Below are 20,025 nucleotides of genomic sequence, written 5' to 3' on the forward strand. Positions count from 1 at the left end.
TGAATCACATTATTCATCTCTCATTCATTCATTCAACCAACTACACCTTACCCATCTAAATACTCGCAAACACCCCTAGACTATCCATCGCCTGCCCCTGATCTGTAACCATCAAATTCCACCCACAACTACTCCCCAGCCCCGAATTATCGATCCACGCCGGCTCCCAATAAAACAGTCCCGTGCCCTTACTCCCTACATTCGCCACCCTAGTCGCAACCTGCTTCATCCACTCCGTCTGACCGGCGACGCTGAACGGGATGCTCTTGGTGTCCGACGGGAAGCTGTACGCCGGGTTCGGGCAGTACGTCGGCCAATTCGTTTCCACCACCATGACCTCCTTGCCGTACTTGTTCGCCATGTTGGCCAGCGAGGAGCCGAGCGCGGCCAGCGTGGCGCCCGAGTTGTAGAACGGGTAGTACGACACGCCCTGGACGTCGTAGTCGCTGGCGGAGAGGCCGCCGCCGGACGCGAGCACCGTGTCGTACCACCACTGCTGCGTGGACCAGTCCCAGCCGTTGTCGATGTGGATCATGATCTTGGGCTTCGTGCTCAGAGTCGACTCCTTGATCGCCTTGGACGCGGACTTTAGCAGGGCGGCGACGTTCTTCGGCCCTCCGGACTTCGACATCTGGCCGTCTGGGAAGAGCAGCCCGGGCCGGATTTCGTTCCCAATGCTAACAAGCGCAAGCGGGATATTGTTCTTCGCAAACGTGTCCATAACATCCTTCGTATAATCATAAACCTTTTGGATCAGCGCCGTCGTGCTCAGACTATTCCACGCAGCCGGCTTAACCTGCTTCCCGGGGTCCGCCCACGAGTCGCTGTAGTGGAAGTCGAGGTAGATCTGCAGACCGGCATTCTTCGCGCGCTGGGCGAGCTTGATATTGTAGTCGAGGTTGTAGTTGCCGTCGGAAGGGTTGACCCAGATGCGCTGGCGGACGGTGTTGACGCCCGAGGCCTTGAGGATGGTTTCGAGGGGCTGCGTTTGGCCCGCGGTGTTTTTGTACGTTTTGCCTGCTTTTTCTTCGACGAGGAGCGAGGACCAGTCGACGCCTTTGTAGGGCAGGGCGCCGAGCGTGCTGGCTGCGAAGAGCAGCGGGACGAAACTTGCGAGGCGCATGGTCGGCGGTGAATTGGAATATTTCCTAGCAGATGGGAACTTAAACCGCAGCAATCCATCCTTCACATCTGGCTCCCACTTGCCTTAAACCTCTCCCTCCGCTTCCCTCGGCTAGCACGCACCTTGATCATTTCCAGCGTCGGATGATCGACCGTCATCCACGAGGAGAAACACGGAGCCGAGAGCGACAGAAAACGCTCCAATAGAACACGCAATCCTGGTCTTGGGGTTATACCCGGAATTTGAGATTGATGAGCGTGCGCAGACGTTTGGTGGGGTATGGGGAATTAAGGAACATCCTAGTACGACACGTTAATAAACAGCGGCGCTCGTTTCCGGCATTGGCTGAAACAATTGGATGCTGCGGATGGGATACCTCTTTTGGATTATGTATTAGCTGTCGGAAGAGCGACGACTGGCGGATAGCCGATATTGTATAGAGTTTGAACAGAAGCCCGGTTGTAGAGTGGCGAAGATGCAAGCGCAAAATCTGACGGCCCGTCAATCGCGAACAATCGAGCAGGACGAGAGACTACGGATGCGGTTAGCATGGTTGCGGGAAGCGGCTTATGGATTTCCGCAGTCCTTCGAGATATTCGCGGCCGAGCTTGCAAGGTGATCTGTTGGTCGCAAAATGGAAGGGTTGGAACATGCTGGCGCACAGGGCGCTGGGTCATACTATTACACCTAACTGCTACAGCAAACATACAGACCATTACGCCGTTTGCAGTGCCTACTGATCAAAATGCTTTATCTCAGGCATCATGCCCAAGCCACCACCACCAGTGCCCTTAACGCCCTGACTCAACCCCTTACCCTCGACCCCGGCGTCCCCTTCGCTCACACCGCCAGCACTCCGCTCTTGAACATGTCCCCTGATCATCGCCAAGATCTCACTGTCCTTCCACCTCTGCGGCACTGGTCGATACGCCGGCTTGAACGTGCCCACTGTCTGCGCCCACTCGCCCCGCGCAGGCTCCCTCTTCCACTCATCCTTGGGTTTACCTTGGGCGGACTGGGAGGCTAAGTCAGGGGAGGAGCCCTCGGCAGTTTCCACGGAAGTCGGGGAAGGCTCTTGCGTCACCCAGTAATAGATATCCCAGTCGTTTTCGTCTAGGAAGAGGTCGTATTGGCGGAGCTGCTCAGGGGTCATGGAAGCTAGGTAGGCGTCGGCGAAGGTGGAAAGAAGGAGATCACTTTCTAGGGTGCCTCTCTTCCGGCTTTGATCTACGTCTTGTTAGCCATCGTGCTCAAGGGAATCCCCAACCACGAGCTCAACCAACGCGATCCCTAGCAGCACTAGCACAGATAATCGGGAGGGAGGGAAGCGTCCGTGGGTAACGGAGATAGGGTAGGAAACGGACATAATAACCTCGCACGCATCGTCGCCTCATCCTCTCCCGTCCTCCTCAACGGCTCGACCTTAAAGGTGGCGCCCTCCAGCTCGCCCACGCCGAGCTCCTTCGTGCCCTTCAACTTCTTATTCGCCCCGCTCGCATCCTCGCTCTTACTGCCCTGTGTGCCACCCGTCATGCGCTCCGTATTCTCGGGCACCGCGTCTTTCGGCGTGAATCCGGGCTCTGCCGAACTAATCATCTCCGGAGGCGGAGCGTCTGCACCCAAGCTCGGCATCTCATTATGGATAGTTGAGTTAGTGTTAGTGAAGTGTGGGTTCAGCGGCTTCTCGGTTTGGAACTTGCGGTGCGCTTCGGCGGTGTCGTGCGCGCGCTTGTTAAGGGCTTCGAATTCGTTGCCGCGGGCTGCGTAGACGGAGAAAGGGCGAGACGAGCGGCTTAGGCTGAGCACGGCTCTCGAGGAGCGGAGTACCAGACGTGAAGATGCCATTGCGTGCGGTCTGAGAGTGCGGGAAGCGTTGTGGGGCTCAATTGAGATGAGGTGTGGGAAACACAGATCATGTCAATTCAGAGGAAAATGGTTGATGTCATGCTTGGCGGCTTACTAACGCAACTTACCTCGGTGGGCAGGAACGCAGCGCTTTAAAATAGAGTGCCAAAAAAAAATGTAGAGATTGATCGCTCCTATTACTACTATTCTACAGTATAGACGGGGCCATATTCGCCCTTCTTGATCGCACGGAAAGTGTCGAAGGGAGATCGATCCAGCACCAGATGCACCGTTCCCATGCAAATATCCGCCGTGGAAGTAGGCTAAACTACTCCCACACCTTAGGAAACCGCCCATAAAAAGATGAAAGACGCCATGGTGTCCTGCGGATAGGCCACGCGGATGCCGATGCCTTACCATTACTGCTCTATCGCGTCCTCTTTGCCTCTCCCAGTTTCGTCCTTACTCTCCTTCCTCCCTAATAACATAGCGCGGAAGTCTTGATTGCTCTTAGCCTCTCCACTACTCTCCTTGATGGCACTCCTCGGTACTGCAGGCCTGTGTCCCAGCCCAACCTTTCCTCGACCCCGCGCGCCTCCTCGAGCGGCAGCCGGTCTGTTCACGCGCGTAGGCTGCACGAAACTGTTGCTCGCTTTCCATTCGCCTTTCTGCTTCATGAGATCCCTGACGCGTCCGATGCGCAGCTTCCTACCTTCAAAATCGCGGCCTTGCAGAGCGATCTCGGCTTTTCCGGCATGCTCAACACTCGTGAACTCAACAATGGCGCCGCCATGTTGTGGCATGAGCGTGATCTTCTTGTAGCCGTAGGGCTCGACAAGAGTCTTAATGCGCGTATCATTGACCGTATCAGGGACATTGAGAAGGGCAATTGATCGCTCGCCGACGGTACCGGTCGTTGCGCCTGCGTCTGAGGTGGTTTCTGCCTGGCCGGGTGTAGCTTCCAGTGCTTCCGGCGACCCTGTGTTCTCGATCGTCGATTTGACCTTTGGCTTCGTGTCTGGCCTATCGGTGGCTATCTCGACCTTAAGATCCATGCCCCAGAAATCTTTACCGTTCATCTCCGCTACTGCTGCGTCGGCACTCTCTTTTGACTCATAGACAATGAAGCCGAAACCCTTGTTGTTGCCAGTCTTCATGGTCGGAATGTTTACTCTCTCAATCTTTCCGAACTTTGAAAAAGCTTCCTGAATTTCCGCCTTCCTGATCCGATAGTTGAGTTTCCAGACATAGACCTCGCGACCTTCGGCTGTGGCTCCGTCGCGCTTCTTCTTCACATTCGGATTCGAGATCTTCGCAATGATCTTCAGGCCTTCGACATCCGTGCCGTCAAGCCTGGTGGCTGCAACAGCATCGTCGGAGTTGGCAAACTGTACGTAGCAGAAGCGACGGTGGGTATCGAATTTGAGAGACGGAAACCGCATTCCAATTATCTCGCCGAAAGGCTCGAACAGGTTGCGCAAATACGCCTCGTCCGCGTGGGGCGGGTAGTTCGTAACGTATAATGTCGTGCTCTCGCCGCGCTTGATCGTGATGTCTTTGCCTTCAAAGCCTTTAGCCTCCTTAGTCATGGCGTAGTCAGCCTCCTCTGGTGTCTCAAATTCAACAACGGCCACCATGCTATCCTTTTCCGGTTTCATGGTCACGTTGCGGACGCTGCCGGCATCGGTAAAGAACTTGCGTATCTGCGTGGACGTGGTATTTGGCGGCAGTCTCTGCACGATGATCGATGTATGCTCGCGGTCTCGTTTCTGTGTGACGGAGACAGCCTCCGACGGGGCCTCACTCGCTTGCCGCGCAGCAGCCTCGGTCGAGGCGACTGGCGGTCGAGAAGTTTCGTCCAATTCGAGCTGTTTGCTCTTCTTTGCGGCGAAAATGTCATCATTCGTATCCTCCCTCTTTCGCTTACCAGAACCCTCCGCGACGTGATTTTGCTCGCTTGAGGTAGCCGCTGCGGTAGCTTCTTTCTGTCTCCTAATAGAGACTACAAGCTCCGCCCTCCGTCGTTCAACCTGAGCGCTCCGCACCTTCAACACAGTCTCATGCTGTTCGCAATGATTGACATACATCTCGATCAGTGGGTCGGGGTGGTCGATCGTGTGGAGGCGCTGCATCGCACGTTCCAACACAGCCGTAGCTCGGGAAGGCGACGACAGGTGCTTCCCGGCATTACTCTTGTCTCGTATCGCATGGTTTGCCCACACGACCATCTCCCAGATGTAGTACCGATACCAGAAGTCGTAAGAATCTTCTTGCGCTTTTACGAGGGAATCCCAGATATGCCGCGCCTCTTCTAAGCTGCCGCGCTGTGTCCAAAACTTGATGTGAATCCGCTCAAGGCGATATTTGGAATCTCCAGGCCAGTCTCGTCCATGTTTCTTCATACCAATCTCCCTGACCAGCTCGAGCGCGGAGCGAATGCCGACCTCGGCGATATCAGCATCGTCTTCTGTAGCTTTGGGGTCATCGAATGCTCTGCGGCGGAGGTAGCCACACCATGCGATTTGGACCTTGATGAGTTCCTCCAGGTCAGTGTGCTCCAACAGTCCAGTCTCAGTTGCATTGTGCTTGACGCTCTCAATTTCGTCGAAGCCTTTCTGTTCGGCCTCTAGTGTCAAGATGCGGTGTGACCAGAGAGCGCCCGACCAAGGGCAATGGCGGGTGGCACGCTCAAGCACATTTAGTAGATCCACCGAGCGGTTTTGTTGCCATATTAGAAACTCGATGTGATCCTCCCATAAAGTGGAATCCACGGGAAATCGAACCGTAGCACGCTCGTAGAGAGCGTTAACGATGGGGAAGCTGTAGATGCCTATCGTCTTCTTCTCCCATTTCAAATAGCGAGTCAACGCGTGATACTCGGCATCCCGGTCGCCCTGCTGGATGGCCTGAAGCATTCGAAACTCGAAATCTTCACGATTGGTATACTGTTGCTTGATATGGGTGTTCTGCTGGATAGCTTTCTCCATGGCCTCCTCGGGGTCGCCAAGGTTGAATGAGGAAATGAACGAAATATATCTGGACAAGGTGTCGGACCACGTTGCATGCGGCTGGCTAAGTCGTTCGTTGAAAAGCGTCATGATCTTCACCGCCTTATCCTGGCTGACTCTGCCCCGTTCGCGGTCACGCTCACCCTCAAGGTCGTCTTGTAGGAATCGCAGATAGCGATCCCACACAAGGCTGCCGTCGCCAAGGTCGTACTTGACCTTGTCCGCGCCCTGCTGCCAGATGTCCAGCAACAGCTGTGGCGTGAAGAGCTCGCGTCCAATAGTTCTCTCTTCGTCAGACCACTGGTCGGGCGGAGGCTGGTCCCACGAACACGATATTAGGTAACCGACGTAGTCTGCGTAAGAAACCCAGAGCTTCGCGCTAAAAGGTTCGTCTTGCGTTGCTAGCTTATACAGCTCAAGCAGGTTCATACGTTCTTCGATGTTCCGTGCTAGCGCCTTTTCATCGCTTATTCTGTATTCCCACAGCGACTCGCCGAGAGGGTACTTGTTTGCCATGGACTTGTAGGCATCCTGCAGAAGAGGCAACAGCTCGTACGTTCGCGCATTCGCGGGGTCGACCGAGGCCAAATGGTTCTGCAGGCCTTGGTGCAGGATCGTGACAAAAGAAACGTGGCTGTAATAGTCTAGCGGATTCTCGGTCAACGACCTGTCTAGCTGTCCAAGATAGTCGACGTGCTGCTCGTCGAGCGCTCTGGTAGCAAAGCTGCGCGGCCTGGGCGATGCCTCGCCCATGCTGATGTCGGTGGTCGAGTTGCCGGAGAGAGTGCGCGGGATGTTTTGGAGGCTGCGGAAAGTCAGCGGTGAGGTGATGTTGTTGTAGTGCCAAGACACCACAAAGGCAACCGTGACCCCGTGACTGCCGAGAGTCCGCGACTTTCAGGATTCGGGTGAAAACAGGTTCCGAGCAGAACCGCACGGGGGAATATCGGTCGCAAATTGATCGTACCCACTAATGCGACTGACGCCGAGCCAAGGAGAGTGAGAGAACGTACCTGAACGAGGGTCGTGAGGACACTGAGTTCTGCCGCGCAGCCTGTTGCTGCTGCTGCATCGATGCCAGGTCTAGCAGTACGTTAGCCATTGTACCCTTTCACTCTGACATGTCCAAAACAAAGCATCAACCTGGTGTGAAAGCCGCTCGCCGTGAGCCTTCCCATCTTTTCTTTCAGAGAATGCGCCTGGCTCGGGCAGCTATCACGGTGTCTGCTCATGCCTTCTATCGAAATATACACCCACCTGCTAATGTGTCCATGCCTGGAGTCGACGCCTGCCGATGCAGCAGGTGCGGAGGTGTCATGCGCGCATCGTGAGGGGAGTTTAGAGGCGGTGTGCTCGTTGCGCTGTGAATCGCTCGGCTGCCGTTGACAACGTTTGCGAAGCCTGGGGAAGGGAGCTGCTGGTATGCAATGTGGGGCGACGACGTGATCTGCTGGCTGAGGCCGGACGGGGTGCGCGAGGGCATTTGGCGTATGGCGCGCTTGCTTGGGGACTGCAGCGACGGCGAGGCGAGCGCAGGATGCGGCGGAGGTGTCTCTTGCGCCGGCGAGTCCTGCGGCGACAGCAGCGAGTTGATGTCCATTATGCTTCCACTCTTCGCGATCTCTTTCTTGACGGATTGAGCTCTCGCCGCTTGAATCCCCGCCTGGGTCTTTGCTTGTTCCTTTTTCCCCAGCGCCGGGTCCGGAGGGCTATTTCGTCTTGCAGTAGAGCTGCAGCAGGGACCGTGGACAGGTCGAGAGCAAGGCCGAGGGGCGCATGGGATGATGCCTGGTTGTTGCCGAACTGAAATCTCAGAAGTCGCAAGTCGAGGGCTGAAAGGAGCGGAAGGGCGTCGTGAGAGCTAACACTCTGCGCCGGTGGTACGTAGATGCGAGTGTCGAGGTCTGGGCTGGGTCCAGAGGACGAAAGAACTAATGACGGCAGAGCCTGCAGGTGCACCTCGCCAATCTTCCAAGGTTATCTGATAGCCGTTGCGCACTGCACACAAGCAGCTTTTGAGCACACAGCTATTCCGAGAGAAGGACACTTTTACAAAACTTGCGACGCACAGCAGAAGATTCTGCGGGCTGATCAGGACTGATCCGCAGGTTGCCATATCATGATCGACGTCACGTGCCGGAGAATGCCGCACCGCAGGCGCTAATTCCCGCGTTGCGGCTGTTGCCGAGACATGGTCAGAATTTCCTTCGGACCTCACGACAACCTCCAATCTCTCAACACCTCGGCATTGAGGTGTCGCATATCATCATGAGCGCCCGAATACCAACAAGGTGGCTAGGGAAGTCAGGTATGCCGGCTCTGTTTTCTCAGGTTCGCTTGCGGGCTCTCAATGGCCGCTCAGAAGACCGCTGGCCAGCATAAACCCGCTAACAACTTCTCTCCACAGCTCTCGCCAGCCTCCGCCCTCGCTCAACGTACTGGATAAGCCCGAGCCGACCTTTCAGTAGCACTTTCAAGAAGCAGGACGCAGAAAAGGAGGTGCCATCGAAAGTTGCCGACAAGAAGCCCGACCCCAACGACCCCCTCGCCAACCCAATCCTCGAAAAGTACCTCCAAAAGCACGATCCCAAGAAGCAAGCCGAGCGACCCCCACCCAAAGAGGGCAAAATGTCCAACCACCCCTCCACGATCTTCAAGCCCGAGTACGAAATCCCAGGCTGGCGCGACGACCTCACTCCTGAGGAACAAGCGGCGCTGAAGGAGCGAGAGAAGAGAAGGCGAATGCAGATCGAAGAACAACAGGAATACAGGCTGAAGCAGTTGAAGCTCGACCCAGCTCCGGCGGCACGCCGCAACTTCGAGCGCAGGATGGTGATTAAGAGTCTGCAGAAGCGAGGGAGGGTCACCAAAGCCGTCAAGCTGATGCGCACGGAACGCCAGAGCCTCTACAAGAGTCCGACGCTGCCGACCAGCGTGAAGAAATTGACCAAGCTGATGAACCAGATCAAGGGCAAGCCCGTCGACGAAGCCATGGTCCAGCTGCGCTTCAGCAAAAAGCGCGTAGCGCGCGACATCCTCAAGGGTCTACAAATAGCACGAGATGAGGCTATTGCAGCTCGAGGCATGAGTCTGGGCGCTTTCGGTGAAGCACAGCTACAAAGGGAGGGCGAGACATCGAGCGCGACCGCGAACGAACCATTCCTTCCGGATGGCACGAGGCTGACGCCGAAACCAGGCCAGCCCACGTTAATCGAGCTGAAGGACGGTAGCAAGAAGCTCGTGCATGACCCGACGGAGATGTATATTGACCAGGCGTGGGTGGGGCGGGGCGAGAGCTGGAAGAGTCCTGAGTTCAGGGCGAGAGGTAGGATAAACATGCTGACGCATCGGACGACGAGTAAGTCATCTACGTTTTGAGCGGGAGGATGTTACTAATGAGGCTAGGTTTCTCGGTCCTGCTCAAGGAAGAAAAGACGCGAATGCGCATCTCGGAAGAGATTAAGAAGAAGCGCGAGAACCGCAAGCTGTGGATACCGCTGCCTGATCGACCGGTCACTTCGCAACGGCAATACTGTCTGTGGTAGTACAGGTGTTCACGAATTGTATCATATGTATACTCTGTGGTTCTGACAACATAGCATTTGCCTGGCAAAGGCATGTACAATATACCATCCAAACCGTCCATATCCAAAGCAAACATGCTTTATCCGGGTATATCTGCATCCACAAAACTTTTGAATATACCAAAAATCCGACGCCCTCGCTATGCAATACTAAACAAGCAATAACATGTCCCACTTCAGCTCTCAGCCGCTTCTATTCCAGCAGCCTGCGCACTCGCCGTCAACATATCAACCATACCACCCACACTCCATGCTACCTGGCTTGCTTCGACCACCACCTGAACTCTCTTCACCAGCTGATCAAAAAGCAAATCGATCTCTTCACTCCTTCCCAGCTGGTCGGCGTAAAGATCGAGCACGACGAGTGCAACGTCAGTCGTTAGCCGAGTGATGCGATAATCAGAGATAGTACGGATGAGCCAGCGGAGGACAGGCTGGAGAGTAAGCTCATCCCGGTTGGCGAGGGCGGCACGAAGCGCACTGCGGTGTCGAAGGGCAGTGAGAACGGTAATGCAGTGATCGCGGGCGTTGGAGTCCTGCAGATGTTAGTCGGCAGTCATCGAGTGACTAAAAGCATCAATACCTTTTGTTCAAGTACTATGTCCAGCGCTCTCGCATACTGTCCGAACCGCAGAGCATTTGCCCACGGGAAACTCTGGTGGATCTTCCCTCGCGCGTTTCCCTCAATGACAATATCCGCACCCTCGCCCGTGAAGTCTCTCCCTCGAAACCGCTTCTCCCAACCTTTGCCTCGTTTTCGCTTCTTTTGCCTGTCGTATTCTTCGATTTTACCTTCTATAAGCGCTTTCATCTCCTTCTCTCTTTCCCTGGCTAGCGCTTTTTGTTCTCCGGACAAACGAGTCTTGATTGATAGGACGCCCGACTGCATCCCCACTGCAATATGCTTGTCTTCTTTCTGAGACGGGATGACGCTGAGCGAGAGGATGGGCGAGGAATACTTCATGCCCGCGACTACGTTCCAGCCAGTCGTTTCGAAGACTTTGACGTGGCCGTCGAGAGCTCCGCTGAGTAGCCTTCCGCCATTGTTTGCCAACGAGAGCGAGGTGACCGTCTTCTGATGGTTCCGAAGTAGGTGCATCGGCTTTGCTGCGACTACATCCAGCACGCTGATGATGTTGTCGCTTGTGGCGAGGACTGCAGTGCCCGAGGGCATCGGCAATACGGCTTCGACGGGCGCCGCATGCTTAAACACCATGACTGCCTTCCCTCCCGCTCTTGAATCCCAAAGCCGTACCGTCTGATCATAGCTGCCAGATACCAGCAACCCACTCTGAGCCGGCATAAACACTCCGCACCGCACATAGTCCTGGTGTCCATCGAAAGTCATCGCGCTCTTGTCGCTCGGTAGATCCCATAACCGCACCGTCCGGTCGTCGGAGCAGCTCATTAAGCTCGTCAGCTCTGACGGGTGCCATTGCGTCACCCACACAGGCTGCTTGTGCTCCCTCCATGTCTTCAGAATCGCGCGGCTGTTCAGATCAAACGCCTGGATTGTGCCGCTTTCTCCTCCTGCCACCACGACCCTTCCATCCCGCCGTATGTTACCGGAGTGTGCGATGTCGTCAACACCAAATCTTGAGATGTTCTTTACGAGCTTGCGGGTTTTCGAGGAGTAAATTTGGACGCGCGAGCCTGTCGTTACTGCGAATAGGTCTTGCGCCGCGGTTGTGAGATTTGAGGACGGAGGCGGCGGGATCGAAATGTGCGTTACGGGCGAGGAATGCTGCGAAGGATCAAGTCGCAGCTCCGAGCTGAAGGAGTTCCAGTACTTCTGCTCCGATGTCAGGGTAGACGGGCCCTTCGGCAGCTTTATGGGCTGCAGCAGTTGCACTTCGGCGGCCATTGCGGACGTAATAGAGGAGCGGTGACCGTGAGCTCTCCGCAATGATGGGCGTTTTGCGGTTCGAACTTTTTTTTGGTGGAGCACTGGTCCGTGCCTGGCGCTAGTATGTAAGAGGGATAGCATGCGCTTCCACGAACTATTCCCAATACGGCTCCCTAGGCAGCCTGATGATCCTTCGCGCCCTCTTCGTCAGACATCATCCAAGGGCCAACCTGCCCTCTTATCATGCGACGCCCAGCACGCCTCCCTCGTTTTGTTCTTTGCCCTATCCTTGAGCTATCAATGGTCGTTCCTGTTAAGCCAGGATAAGCCACTTCTCGCCCTCCGCTCCGCCGTCTTCCATCCGCACAGGCATCAATATGGCGAGCAACCCGTTGGATAGCTTTGATGAGTTCTTCGATTTTGCTCAATTGGAAAGCGACAATGGCCTCCATGTCGATTCTCAGCAACATCTGCATGAGCAGACTATATCCACTCTGGCTATAGATTCGGCTATGGACTGGCAACCATCCACTCCCAATGACAACGGACCCTTCGCTGGCTCTACTGTCGGATACCCTTCATACGATGGCTCTATAACGCTGTCATATGATTCCGCCACCCTCGACCCTGTTTCATTGTACGAATCAACCGGAAGCCTGCAGCCCCAGCCTTGCTTAAGGGACAGCATTGCCGGTGGCTCGAGCGCCACATTCCCCTGCTCCATAAACTCGCACGAAGCAGCATATCAGATTCCTCAAGACGCACTGTCTAGTCAGCCGGTTGCCGCATTACCATCGCCGGCGGCCAATAATATCGAATTGCGTGCTCGAGGTATATCCACACCGGCACAGCCCCACCGTAGCGGCACCATAACTCGCAAGCCGGCATCTGCCAAACGGAAAGGCCCTTCAACTCGCATTCCCCTTGAAGCGAAGCAAATGCTGGAGGAAGAGTTTGCCGCCAACCCCTACCCTTGCTCATGGGAAATTGATATTATCGCCCATCAGGCCAACCTTGACGTTAAGAGAGTGCGGAATTGGTACAACAACACTAGGGCCCGCAAGAAACCATCAGGTGACTTTTTACACCCATGATATATTACTTAGCTTATCTCTTTTAGATACCTCAGAGACCATAGCACCAGATGCAAATGCTAGCACTATCTCGCTCGCATCAAGGCTGTCCAGGGACAGTCTCGAGGCTCTCGATAAGAATGCCGATCAAGTGGTTCAGGCCCCGCAGCCACCTCTTGCTGTCTACCTCGCTCAATCATATCAAGAAGAAGCCATAAATTTCTCGGCTATCCAGGCTGCGATTGACAGCGGTGAGCTCAGTGATGAGGGCGATTTCCAACTGGACACCTCATCCAGCTCGAAAATGGGGAGGTCCGGCTCGATTGTCACATCCATCACGTCGTCTGATGGAACAGCACCCACAACCTACAGCAGCGGCAGCAACATGTCCTCTTTTGGCAGAGATAGGCGGCGAGGCCGCCGACGAATGGCTTGGAAAGCTTCACCATACACAAGGACGAGGTTTAACGGCCTCAATGACGCCGGCGTTCCGCAAGAGGACCTACCATTTTGCTGCACCTTCTGCCCTCGCGCGTTCAAGACCAAGTACGAATGGATCCGCCATGAAGATTCAGTGCATGCACTCCGAACGACGTGGATATGCTGCGATAGTAAGAACGCCCCGCTGCTTTCATGTCCTTTCTGTGGTCAGATGCGGCCGGATGAATACCACATGGCTAGCCATAAGTACCAGCAATGTAGGAACAAACCCGAATCGCAGCGGACATTTTATCGACGGGACCATTTCATTCAGCACCTACACCACGTGCACTTTGCGAACGTCAAGCATCCTTCCGTACGCCTTGGCTGCCAAACACGCTTGATGGATAGCGAAGGCTACAACTTCGGCTGCAAAGACCTTGCCATCAAGTGGCGCAGATTTGGTGCACCGATCAAGGCCGATGACCCCATGCTGCATTGCGGATTCTGTGGCAAGAGGTCAAAAGACTGGAGCGATAGATGTGAGCATGTGGCGGAGCACATGTATGCCGGAGAGCTCGACAGATCGGCTTGGTGGCCAGAGAGACTGGAGAACCACTTGGAGAACCTTTGCTCTCCCCATGCAGTAGGCCCTTTCCGATGCCGTTACTGCCGGAAGGTGTTTGCCAACAACGATGCCATGAACAAGCATTCGCACTGTCGCGTGTGGAGCTGTCGCTTCTTGCGATCGTTCGACGACGTCGCCGCAGAGAATGCCGGACCCCCACTCTGCCCACAGTTTCCATCTCCGAAAGCGCACCACTGCCATCTGTGCGGCGCTGGATATAGGTCCTTTCACATCGAACACGCGCAGCATTATCACAGGTATCGGCAATGCGATCAACGGCTGTACACGTCGGAGGATGATTTCCTCCAGCACTTACATGAATTCCACGGCGGGTCTCTTCCTCAGTTGATGCGAGGCAATTCGATATTAGAACAAAACTTCTCGAGAAATAAAGGTGCCTCGTTTGAGCCACTTGAGTTTGAGGAGATCTTGCAGGGTTGTCGTGTTGCGACACCGCGCGCGTCGTTCGTCGATCCGGTCACAACAGAGGGACCTCCAAAGGCTTCAAGCACAGCAGAAGAGCTCCCCAGAGCGAAGGCACAATCTCCAACGCCGACAAGGAAAAAGGTTACGGACCACTTGCCTGATACCCATCAAAGACCTGCGAAGGTTGGGCGCCAACGTTCGAACAGCGCCGACTCAAAACCTACGCCTCAAGGCCCTCGATTCTTCCGCCTTAACCCTCTGGTACCTTTTCTGTCATCGCGAGTATACTATTTGCGCAGCGCGATACCGGCTAGCCTGTTTCCGGACGGCAAAGCCGTGCTCGATGAGATGCCGAAGAGCCATATCGCTTCTTTGGTGATGTCCTCCGGACTCTTGGGCATGGCAGGCGTACGCTTTCCCGTGAGCATGAAAAGAGAGGGTGAAAAAGGTCCAGTCGAATTTGCACTTGAGGAAGACGACGAATGAGCTTGGCTTAGCACGTTGGGCCAGCTGGAGTTTTAGCCCCGCTGAACGACTTGGCTTGACTTGCAACCGAATCCCGGCTCTCGAAAGCCAACCGGCTTCATGGATCTCCCTACGTAGCTCAAGCTAGAAATCTTCCACTACCGCCTGTTCCTCTCCATGCCTTTCAACCACCTCATGCACGAATCGCGATCGCGCAAGAAAGGCGGGCGACTCCACATCGCGCTGACATGCAAAGAGTTCGCCAACCTCGCCCTGTATATCTACTACACCGAGAACAGCTTCGTGCTCGAGCCGAAACACGACGAGTACGGGTAATCCCATTCCACCTCCGCTATCCCGACCTAGCCGTGGGCCACCTGCTCCGCAACCTCGAGCTCCGAGTAATGGTGAACCCGGGCTTTGAAACACTGGAGGGGATGCTGAACTACAAGGACTACGACTGGCGCTTCCTTCTGCGCGTCGATCATCACTGGAAGGAAAGCGGTGTGCGCTTGAACCGGGAACACGTCCGTCGTGCGCTTCGAGTGCCAGATCTTGCACGCTGGCAAGACTACTTCCCCAATCTGAACTCGCTGAAGATTGTTCTCTGCGTCCCAAACGACGGGCCCGCCGATCCCGTGGCGTGTTTTGGTGACTCGGCGGCGCAACCCGGGTTCCTCAGCGTGTTTGCGGAGCGCATTGAGAAGGCGCGCATTGATGTGAGGGCGAAGGGGGTGGAAGTAGAGGTAACGGGGATCGCGTCGATTATCGGCTTCGTCGTTATCTGGCCTTGTATTATCGGAGTATCGGGGGAGGTGGGCGTATGTGCCATGATGCTTGTGGGCGGATTGTTAGGACAGCAGTGAAGGGTTTGACAGAGACCACTGATGGCAAGGCGAGCTAAGGCTTAGAGCCTAGGTTTTGTCGTCGAGTATATGCGCTTTGAATTGGGCGGAGCCGGTCGGAGGCATATAAAGTCGGACACAAAATGCGTTGCGTTGCTAGTATAATAGAAAATTTTAATCGAAAACGGAGATGTAATGTCGTGGTTCTTCCTGCGTATGTTTTGGCCTGTTCTGCGCTTCGATTCTCGGGTCTCAAGCTGGCATCACCATTTGTGATGTCGCTGAGTCCAGCGCATCGGTTATGTTATTTCCATCATGGCATTTTTCCTCATCATGTCGTACCTTGATCAAGCTCGTGATCGCATCAACAAGACTCTTGACGCAGGGACATGGATCGGCGCGGCGATCCTGCACATTGGAGAAGAACCCGTCCTCGCGGCGGCTAATCCAGCCGTTATTGAATACAGCCTCCACTTTCTTTGCCCGCACCAAAACATGGCACAGGTCCACCCAGCCAAGCTCCGTCGGGCTGAAATGAGTCCTCGTACAGCCGACATAATCCCTCAAGTCAAGCTTCAGCTCGTTCAACTTGGGGAGAGATGCTTGCCATCGGGTTCGCTGGGAGCGGTAGAGGGGATGCGGCTGATTCGGAATCAAGAGTAGATTCAGCGAGCAGTATAAGCCGCTCAGCATCTGATCCAATGAGGAAAGGTCGGGACAAAGCGTGACTTGAAGAGCGATTTGCAGCTTTCGAACGAGGTGGCCGACACAAGGTTTTGGATACGCGTACCAATAGAAGCTTTGCCGGCCAGAAGCAGTCGTTTGGCTGTAGCCTCTGACGTCGAGGTGAAAGGCGTTCGACCCGTAGTAGATCTTTGTAGCCAGTACTTTGAAATGTTTGTCAACTAAAGCCAGAGGGACAAGGCGCTCCCACGCAATGCGATCATGAACTTGTTTTAAGATTGGCCTGGTGACAGAACACAGACGGTATTCGAGGATTTTCAGCTGCAGTTCTACCGGTAGGTCGTTCCAGCCTCGGCCTATCGTAGCCATGCTCCCTGTGCACCCTGCCGGATCGATGGTTTTGCCGCCCCTTGATTCTTTTTGCTTAGAGCCGGGAGATCCCGAAGGCGCCTGGCAAATCTTGCATTGTATAGTGCGTTCGGCGGTGACGTGTCAGCATTTTGTCCAATCTGAGCGCCGCCGTTGGAGATCCGAAAAGATCCGAGCATAGACCGAACTTGCGCCGATTCCTCGTCGCTCCTTTAGAACGCGTAAGGCAGGCTGAAGGTCTTTGGCGCCTTGAGGAAGAAGTATCTTGTTGAAGGTCTTCAGCCGTGTCGGTCCGCTGGCCAAGAAGACGCTTCTAATCGGCCCAGCCTCTCTCAGGCCAGCCATCCGTTCCTGGTCCCACTTCCGGCCAGCCTTGTGGAATGGTCGCATATTTCGGCAGTATATATCTCTTCTCGCACTCCTCTCGGTTGCATGTCAAGTTGCACAAACCAAAGGCCTGGCAAAAGCACTCGCCAGCGTCCTCACAGTCGACCGCAGGCATTCCGAAGATGATGTGCCACATATACTCGATAATTCTGCCGCTGATCTGGTCGTCCAAATCCGTCTCCAATAGCCAGTCATGGATCCGCTCGTACTGCTTCTTTGGCCGCGCCTGTATGCGTTCACGTGATACGGCGAACTGGCTAGAGCAGTGTGCGCCAATGGCTTCAGGGACTTGCTCGCCCGGAAAGAGATGTCGGAAAGCAGCCGCATATGCTCTTTCATTTTGGGACCGATCGTCACTGCCGGATGAGGGTTGGAGAGGACGGAGTTCTGCTGGACAGCCCATAGTCCAGGTGCAGCGCAGAGCTACATAGCCGCGCTTTCGCACATATTCGAGACGCAACCGCTTGAGGACAGGGACGCCGTCGTACATAGGATCTTCGTTGTGCCATTGGTAGCGCAGACTGTGCATAAATATTGAGACATCCGGGAGGTCATCGTAGCGGTCGATAATATAACTGTACGGTCAGCATATGATATGGGTCCCCACATTGGAAGACACACGTGAGAAAAGGCATGGCTTCTCTTCCCTTGTTCACCTCAACGGTGAGTGGCGCTGACGCATTGTTGACAACGTAGATATTCTTCTTCCATGTATCGAAGAATTCATCCAGCCAACGCGTATCATCTCCGGCCAGACTTGCAACTACTAGCTCTTTCTCTTCTGGCCTAGCGACTTTCTGTGCGACGGTATCCTTCAGGACCGCCTGATCTGCATAGGCCCGTGAAGTTCGCGAAGCGGAGCGCCTCGAAAGTCGTGTCGAGAAGCTGTAGAGTAGGAACAGGGAGAACGCTATGAATAGCGCAATAGGAACGAACCTTCGATGCCTGCGTCGCCAAATCATGGCCTATTAAAATGAGGAGACACACGTTACAAGGTGAGGCTGAGGGGAATGATGCTCATCTGGTCGGGATAGGGGCGAGACGGCCGCGCTAGCCGAGTGGGGAGATGACACCTCCAAGCTTATTTCCCACCAGAGCCTCCAAAGGCAGCGCATATACAGGACATTCCGGCGCAGGAGCGGACACATGAGTATGCTTCAGGGAAAGAAACATCTCATATGGGTGAGCAGTATACAGTACGGATCATGGAATACTTCATCTTCTTTCCTGTATGTTTGACATACCTCGCTGTGGTTCTGAGGTGTACAAAAATGGAAGGGGAACACGACACCAACAATATGCTTGTGGCCGTCGAATACTGGCCTTATTTTACCATCGCTAGCCAGATGTGCTCGTCCGGTGTAACTGTGCGATATCTGATACCTACGACATGCACGGAACGATGACCGAGTAGCGGGGCCACTAGCGGGGCAGCGGCCTCAACCCGTCGTTCCTCAGCACTACGGCCGCCTCCGACGCTTGCTGGCGGCTGCCCGTAGCTTCAAATACCCGTAAATCCCCTTGCGAGCATTTGCGCTGTACCGGAAGCATCATCAAAGCTACCAACGATCCAGACCCGCATGCAGGAAGCCCGCGATGGCATCCAAAACCGCGGAAGGCCTCACGCCAGCGCAGCTCCAATTCTTCGAGGACAATGGGTACCTCCTCGTTCCAGACGCACTCTCGCCAGATACAGTCCAGGAGCTACTAGCAATCACCAACAAGATGCTGAACGAGTTCTCGCTGGACGACCACCCGATGACGAAGTTCTCCACAGGCGGCGAGGACGGCGCAGATCACGTAGGCGATAAGTACTTTCTCGAATCTGGGAACAAAATACGGTTCTTCTTCGAAGAAGGTATGCAAAGCACCAGAGCCCCTCGGAACTGGCAATGCTAAGCAATGGGCTACAGACGCATTCGATAAGTCCGGCACCCTCACCAAGCCTAAGCACCGCGCTATCAATAAGATAGGGCATTATCTGCATGAACTAGATCCTGCCTTCCGCAAAATCTCCCTCTCCCCGCGAAACGCCGCCATTGCACGCTCGCTCGGCTTCTGCGACCCCCGCGTTCTCCAGTCCATGGTTATATGTAAACAGCCCGAAATAGGCGGAGCAGTGCCACCACACCAGGATAGCACCTTTTTATATACGGATCCCCCGAGCGCGGTGGGGTGGTGGTATGCGCTGGAAGACGCGACGCAGGAGAACGGCTGCCTAAGCTTCGCGGCAGGGAGCCACACGCGGGCCCCAATCTCGAAGCGCTTCGTGCGAACGGGGAAGGAGGGCGCGGAGGGAACGGGTTTCATCGACAACGAGGGTGCGAGGTATCCGCGAGCAATGCGGTCGGTACAATATGGTGGCACAGCGGACGGCATGCCCAAGAGCCATGCGCGCGTCGATGTCGAAGCTGACGGAAAGACGCAAGACGAGGAGTATACCATGGGCGAGGTGAAAGCAGGTACGCTAGTGCTGATTCATGGGAATATTCTGCATAAGAGTGAGAAGAATGTTAGTGGGAAGAGTAGGTTTATCTATACCTTCCATGTTATTGATGGGCAGGAGAAGTACGATGAGAGGAACTGGTTGCAGCCGCCGGAACAGGGATTCTCGAAGTTGTATGGGGAGACCGAGGACAGCTTATAGCATAGCATTGCTAGCAATGACCATTGGCCGTTTGTCATAAGGGGTTGCTCGCTAGAGTTGGTGGGCTACGACTTGCTCTGCACGCAGAGTCCTATTCCACCAAGCACGAGCACCATGCCTATCCAAGTATCTGTCCCAGTCAGCACAAGTGGCAATCACCCACCAACAGAGACTCACCTCTGCTGATCACTTTCTTCTCTGCCCACCATTCTCCAAGCACCGTAAATAGAAAAGCCAATGAATTCGTAATCGGCACCGTGAGGCTCAATTCTGTTCTCGTCAGCGCCTTGCACCATCTTCAACTAATTGTTTATAGCACCTACCAGCCTTTCCAATCAATATAAAGAACCAAACACTCCCCGTCACATTCAACAACAGTGGAACTGCATATGCTGGCCGGCTCAGTACCCCTATCACCGCGTACCACACCCCCAGTATCTTCCTCTTCAACCATGAGTTATTCGGATCGGTTACGGACGGACGCGGAGGAGGCGTGTAGTTCATGGCCGCTTTTCGCATGAAGGGCGTCGTCAGGCCCCAGCAGGCGCCGACCATGAGGAAGCCCAGGATCCATCTGAAGAGGGACGGTTGAGGATCGGACGGGGCGGGAGGCACGTCGGGATCCATTGCGCCGGATGACGGGGGGTTACTAAGGGGCTTGGAAGACTGGTAGAT

At 54.9% G+C, this 20,025-nt stretch overlaps 11 protein-coding genes across 11 annotated transcripts; 4 read left to right on the plus strand and 7 right to left on the minus strand.

Annotated features, from left to right (window-relative positions):
• Positions 1–17: 17 nt before the first annotated feature.
• Positions 18–1,434, minus strand: BU26DRAFT_519536 (glycoside hydrolase family 53 protein). The gene has a single exon (XM_033829078.1). The coding sequence runs from the start codon at positions 1,121–1,123 to the stop codon at positions 56–58; it is 1,068 nt and encodes a 355-aa protein (XP_033684488.1). The 5' UTR covers positions 1,124–1,434; the 3' UTR covers positions 18–55.
• Positions 1,435–1,765: 331 nt separating this feature from the next.
• BU26DRAFT_605301 (TPR repeat protein-like protein) lies at positions 1,766–3,024 on the minus strand. Its single transcript, XM_033835582.1, has 2 exons — positions 2,488–3,024; positions 1,766–2,350 (listed from the first exon to the last, which is right to left on the minus strand). Exons 1-2 carry the CDS (start codon positions 2,966–2,968, stop codon positions 1,857–1,859), a joined length of 975 nt encoding a protein of 324 aa, XP_033684489.1. The 5' UTR covers positions 2,969–3,024; the 3' UTR covers positions 1,766–1,856.
• Positions 3,025–3,132: 108 nt separating this feature from the next.
• On the minus strand, positions 3,133–8,055 carry BU26DRAFT_519539 (uncharacterized protein). Its single transcript, XM_033829079.1, has 3 exons — positions 7,234–8,055; positions 6,990–7,059; positions 3,133–6,781 (listed from the first exon to the last, which is right to left on the minus strand). The coding sequence occupies exons 1-3, from the start codon at positions 7,574–7,576 to the stop codon at positions 3,388–3,390; spliced, it is 3,807 nt and encodes a 1,268-aa protein (XP_033684490.1). The 5' UTR covers positions 7,577–8,055; the 3' UTR covers positions 3,133–3,387.
• Positions 8,056–8,216: 161 nt separating this feature from the next.
• BU26DRAFT_605303 (ribosomal protein L22) lies at positions 8,217–9,822 on the plus strand. Its single transcript, XM_033835583.1, has 3 exons — positions 8,217–8,284; positions 8,384–9,334; positions 9,382–9,822. The coding sequence occupies exons 1-3, from the start codon at positions 8,245–8,247 to the stop codon at positions 9,519–9,521; spliced, it is 1,131 nt and encodes a 376-aa protein (XP_033684491.1). The 5' UTR covers positions 8,217–8,244; the 3' UTR covers positions 9,522–9,822.
• Positions 9,546–11,456, minus strand: BU26DRAFT_318717 (WD40 repeat-like protein). The gene is made up of 2 exons (XM_033822015.1): positions 10,144–11,456; positions 9,546–10,096 (listed from the first exon to the last, which is right to left on the minus strand). The coding sequence occupies exons 1-2, from the start codon at positions 11,422–11,424 to the stop codon at positions 9,737–9,739; spliced, it is 1,641 nt and encodes a 546-aa protein (XP_033684492.1). The 5' UTR covers positions 11,425–11,456; the 3' UTR covers positions 9,546–9,736.
• An 807-nt stretch (positions 11,457–12,263) lies between these two features.
• Positions 12,264–14,433, plus strand: BU26DRAFT_400474 (uncharacterized protein; the record flags this gene model as incomplete). Its single annotated transcript, XM_033822795.1, has 2 exons — positions 12,264–12,480; positions 12,527–14,433. Coding segments are annotated over 2 exons (2,124 nt in total), but the record flags the coding sequence as incomplete, so codon positions are not given.
• A 119-nt stretch (positions 14,434–14,552) lies between these two features.
• On the plus strand, positions 14,553–15,399 carry BU26DRAFT_318738 (uncharacterized protein). The gene has a single exon (XM_033822016.1). The coding sequence runs from the start codon at positions 14,667–14,669 to the stop codon at positions 15,282–15,284; it is 618 nt and encodes a 205-aa protein (XP_033684494.1). The 5' UTR covers positions 14,553–14,666; the 3' UTR covers positions 15,285–15,399.
• A 116-nt stretch (positions 15,400–15,515) lies between these two features.
• On the minus strand, positions 15,516–16,316 carry BU26DRAFT_565136 (uncharacterized protein; the record flags this gene model as incomplete). The annotated part of the gene is made up of 1 exon (XM_033833361.1): positions 15,516–16,316. The coding sequence occupies one exon, from the start codon at positions 16,314–16,316 to the stop codon at positions 15,516–15,518; it is 801 nt and encodes a 266-aa protein (XP_033684495.1).
• Positions 16,317–16,629: 313 nt separating this feature from the next.
• Positions 16,630–17,910, minus strand: BU26DRAFT_531300 (uncharacterized protein; the record flags this gene model as incomplete). Its single annotated transcript, XM_033831016.1, has 3 exons — positions 16,630–17,278; positions 17,325–17,668; positions 17,899–17,910. The coding sequence occupies 3 exons, from the start codon at positions 17,908–17,910 to the stop codon at positions 16,630–16,632; spliced, it is 1,005 nt and encodes a 334-aa protein (XP_033684496.1).
• Positions 17,911–18,142: 232 nt separating this feature from the next.
• On the plus strand, positions 18,143–19,777 carry BU26DRAFT_519543 (phytanoyl-CoA dioxygenase). Its single transcript, XM_033829080.1, has 4 exons — positions 18,143–18,559; positions 18,615–19,480; positions 19,528–19,620; positions 19,674–19,777. The coding sequence occupies exons 1-2, from the start codon at positions 18,300–18,302 to the stop codon at positions 19,348–19,350; spliced, it is 996 nt and encodes a 331-aa protein (XP_033684497.1). The 5' UTR covers positions 18,143–18,299; the 3' UTR covers positions 19,351–19,480; positions 19,528–19,620; positions 19,674–19,777.
• BU26DRAFT_531287 (uncharacterized protein) lies at positions 19,416–19,977 on the minus strand (the record flags this gene model as incomplete). The annotated part of the gene is made up of 3 exons (XM_033831014.1): positions 19,416–19,480; positions 19,528–19,620; positions 19,674–19,977. The coding sequence occupies 3 exons, from the start codon at positions 19,975–19,977 to the stop codon at positions 19,416–19,418; spliced, it is 462 nt and encodes a 153-aa protein (XP_033684498.1).
• Between the last annotated feature and the right edge of the window lie 48 nt (positions 19,978–20,025).

The sequence above is a fragment of the Trematosphaeria pertusa genome (genome assembly GCF_010094035.1).
Source record: "Trematosphaeria pertusa strain CBS 122368 unplaced genomic scaffold BU26scaffold_7, whole genome shotgun sequence".
NCBI classification, from domain to species: Eukaryota; Fungi; Ascomycota; class Dothideomycetes; order Pleosporales; family Trematosphaeriaceae; genus Trematosphaeria; species Trematosphaeria pertusa.

Excerpts from the sequence above, each read along its gene's own strand:
- BU26DRAFT_519536 (XM_033829078.1), bottom strand. The coding sequence starts at position 1,123 with ATGCGCCTCGCAAGTTTCGTCCCGCTGCTCTTCGCAGCCAGCACGCTC.
- BU26DRAFT_605301 (XM_033835582.1), bottom strand. The coding sequence starts at position 2,968 with ATGGCATCTTCACGTCTGGTACTCCGCTCCTCGAGAGCCGTGCTCAGC. Across the intron at positions 2,351-2,487 it reads GATGCGTGCGAGGTTATTAT|ATCAAAGCCGGAAGAGAGGC; the intron begins GTCCGTTTCCTA and ends AACAAGACGTAG.
- BU26DRAFT_519539 (XM_033829079.1), bottom strand. The coding sequence starts at position 7,576 with ATGGACATCAACTCGCTGCTGTCGCCGCAGGACTCGCCGGCGCAAGAG. Across the intron at positions 7,060-7,233 it reads AGGCATGGACACATTAGCAG|ACCTGGCATCGATGCAGCAG; the intron begins GTGGGTGTATAT and ends ACGTACTGCTAG. Across the intron at positions 6,782-6,989 it reads TCCTCACGACCCTCGTTCAG|CCTCCAAAACATCCCGCGCA; the intron begins GTACGTTCTCTC and ends GACTTTCCGCAG.
- BU26DRAFT_605303 (XM_033835583.1), top strand. The coding sequence starts at position 8,245 with ATGAGCGCCCGAATACCAACAAGGTGGCTAGGGAAGTCAG. Across the intron at positions 8,285-8,383 it reads AAGGTGGCTAGGGAAGTCAG|CTCTCGCCAGCCTCCGCCCT; the intron begins GTATGCCGGCTC and ends TTCTCTCCACAG. Across the intron at positions 9,335-9,381 it reads GCTGACGCATCGGACGACGA|GTTTCTCGGTCCTGCTCAAG; the intron begins GTAAGTCATCTA and ends TAATGAGGCTAG.
- BU26DRAFT_318717 (XM_033822015.1), bottom strand. The coding sequence starts at position 11,424 with ATGGCCGCCGAAGTGCAACTGCTGCAGCCCATAAAGCTGCCGAAGGGC. Across the intron at positions 10,097-10,143 it reads ACATAGTACTTGAACAAAAG|GACTCCAACGCCCGCGATCA; the intron begins GTATTGATGCTT and ends TAACATCTGCAG.
- BU26DRAFT_318738 (XM_033822016.1), top strand. The coding sequence starts at position 14,667 with ATGCAAAGAGTTCGCCAACCTCGCCCTGTATATCTACTACACCGAGAA.
- BU26DRAFT_519543 (XM_033829080.1), top strand. The coding sequence starts at position 18,300 with ATGGCATCCAAAACCGCGGAAGGCCTCACGCCAGCGCAGCTCCAATTC. Across the intron at positions 18,560-18,614 it reads ATACGGTTCTTCTTCGAAGA|AGACGCATTCGATAAGTCCG; the intron begins AGGTATGCAAAG and ends GCAATGGGCTAC.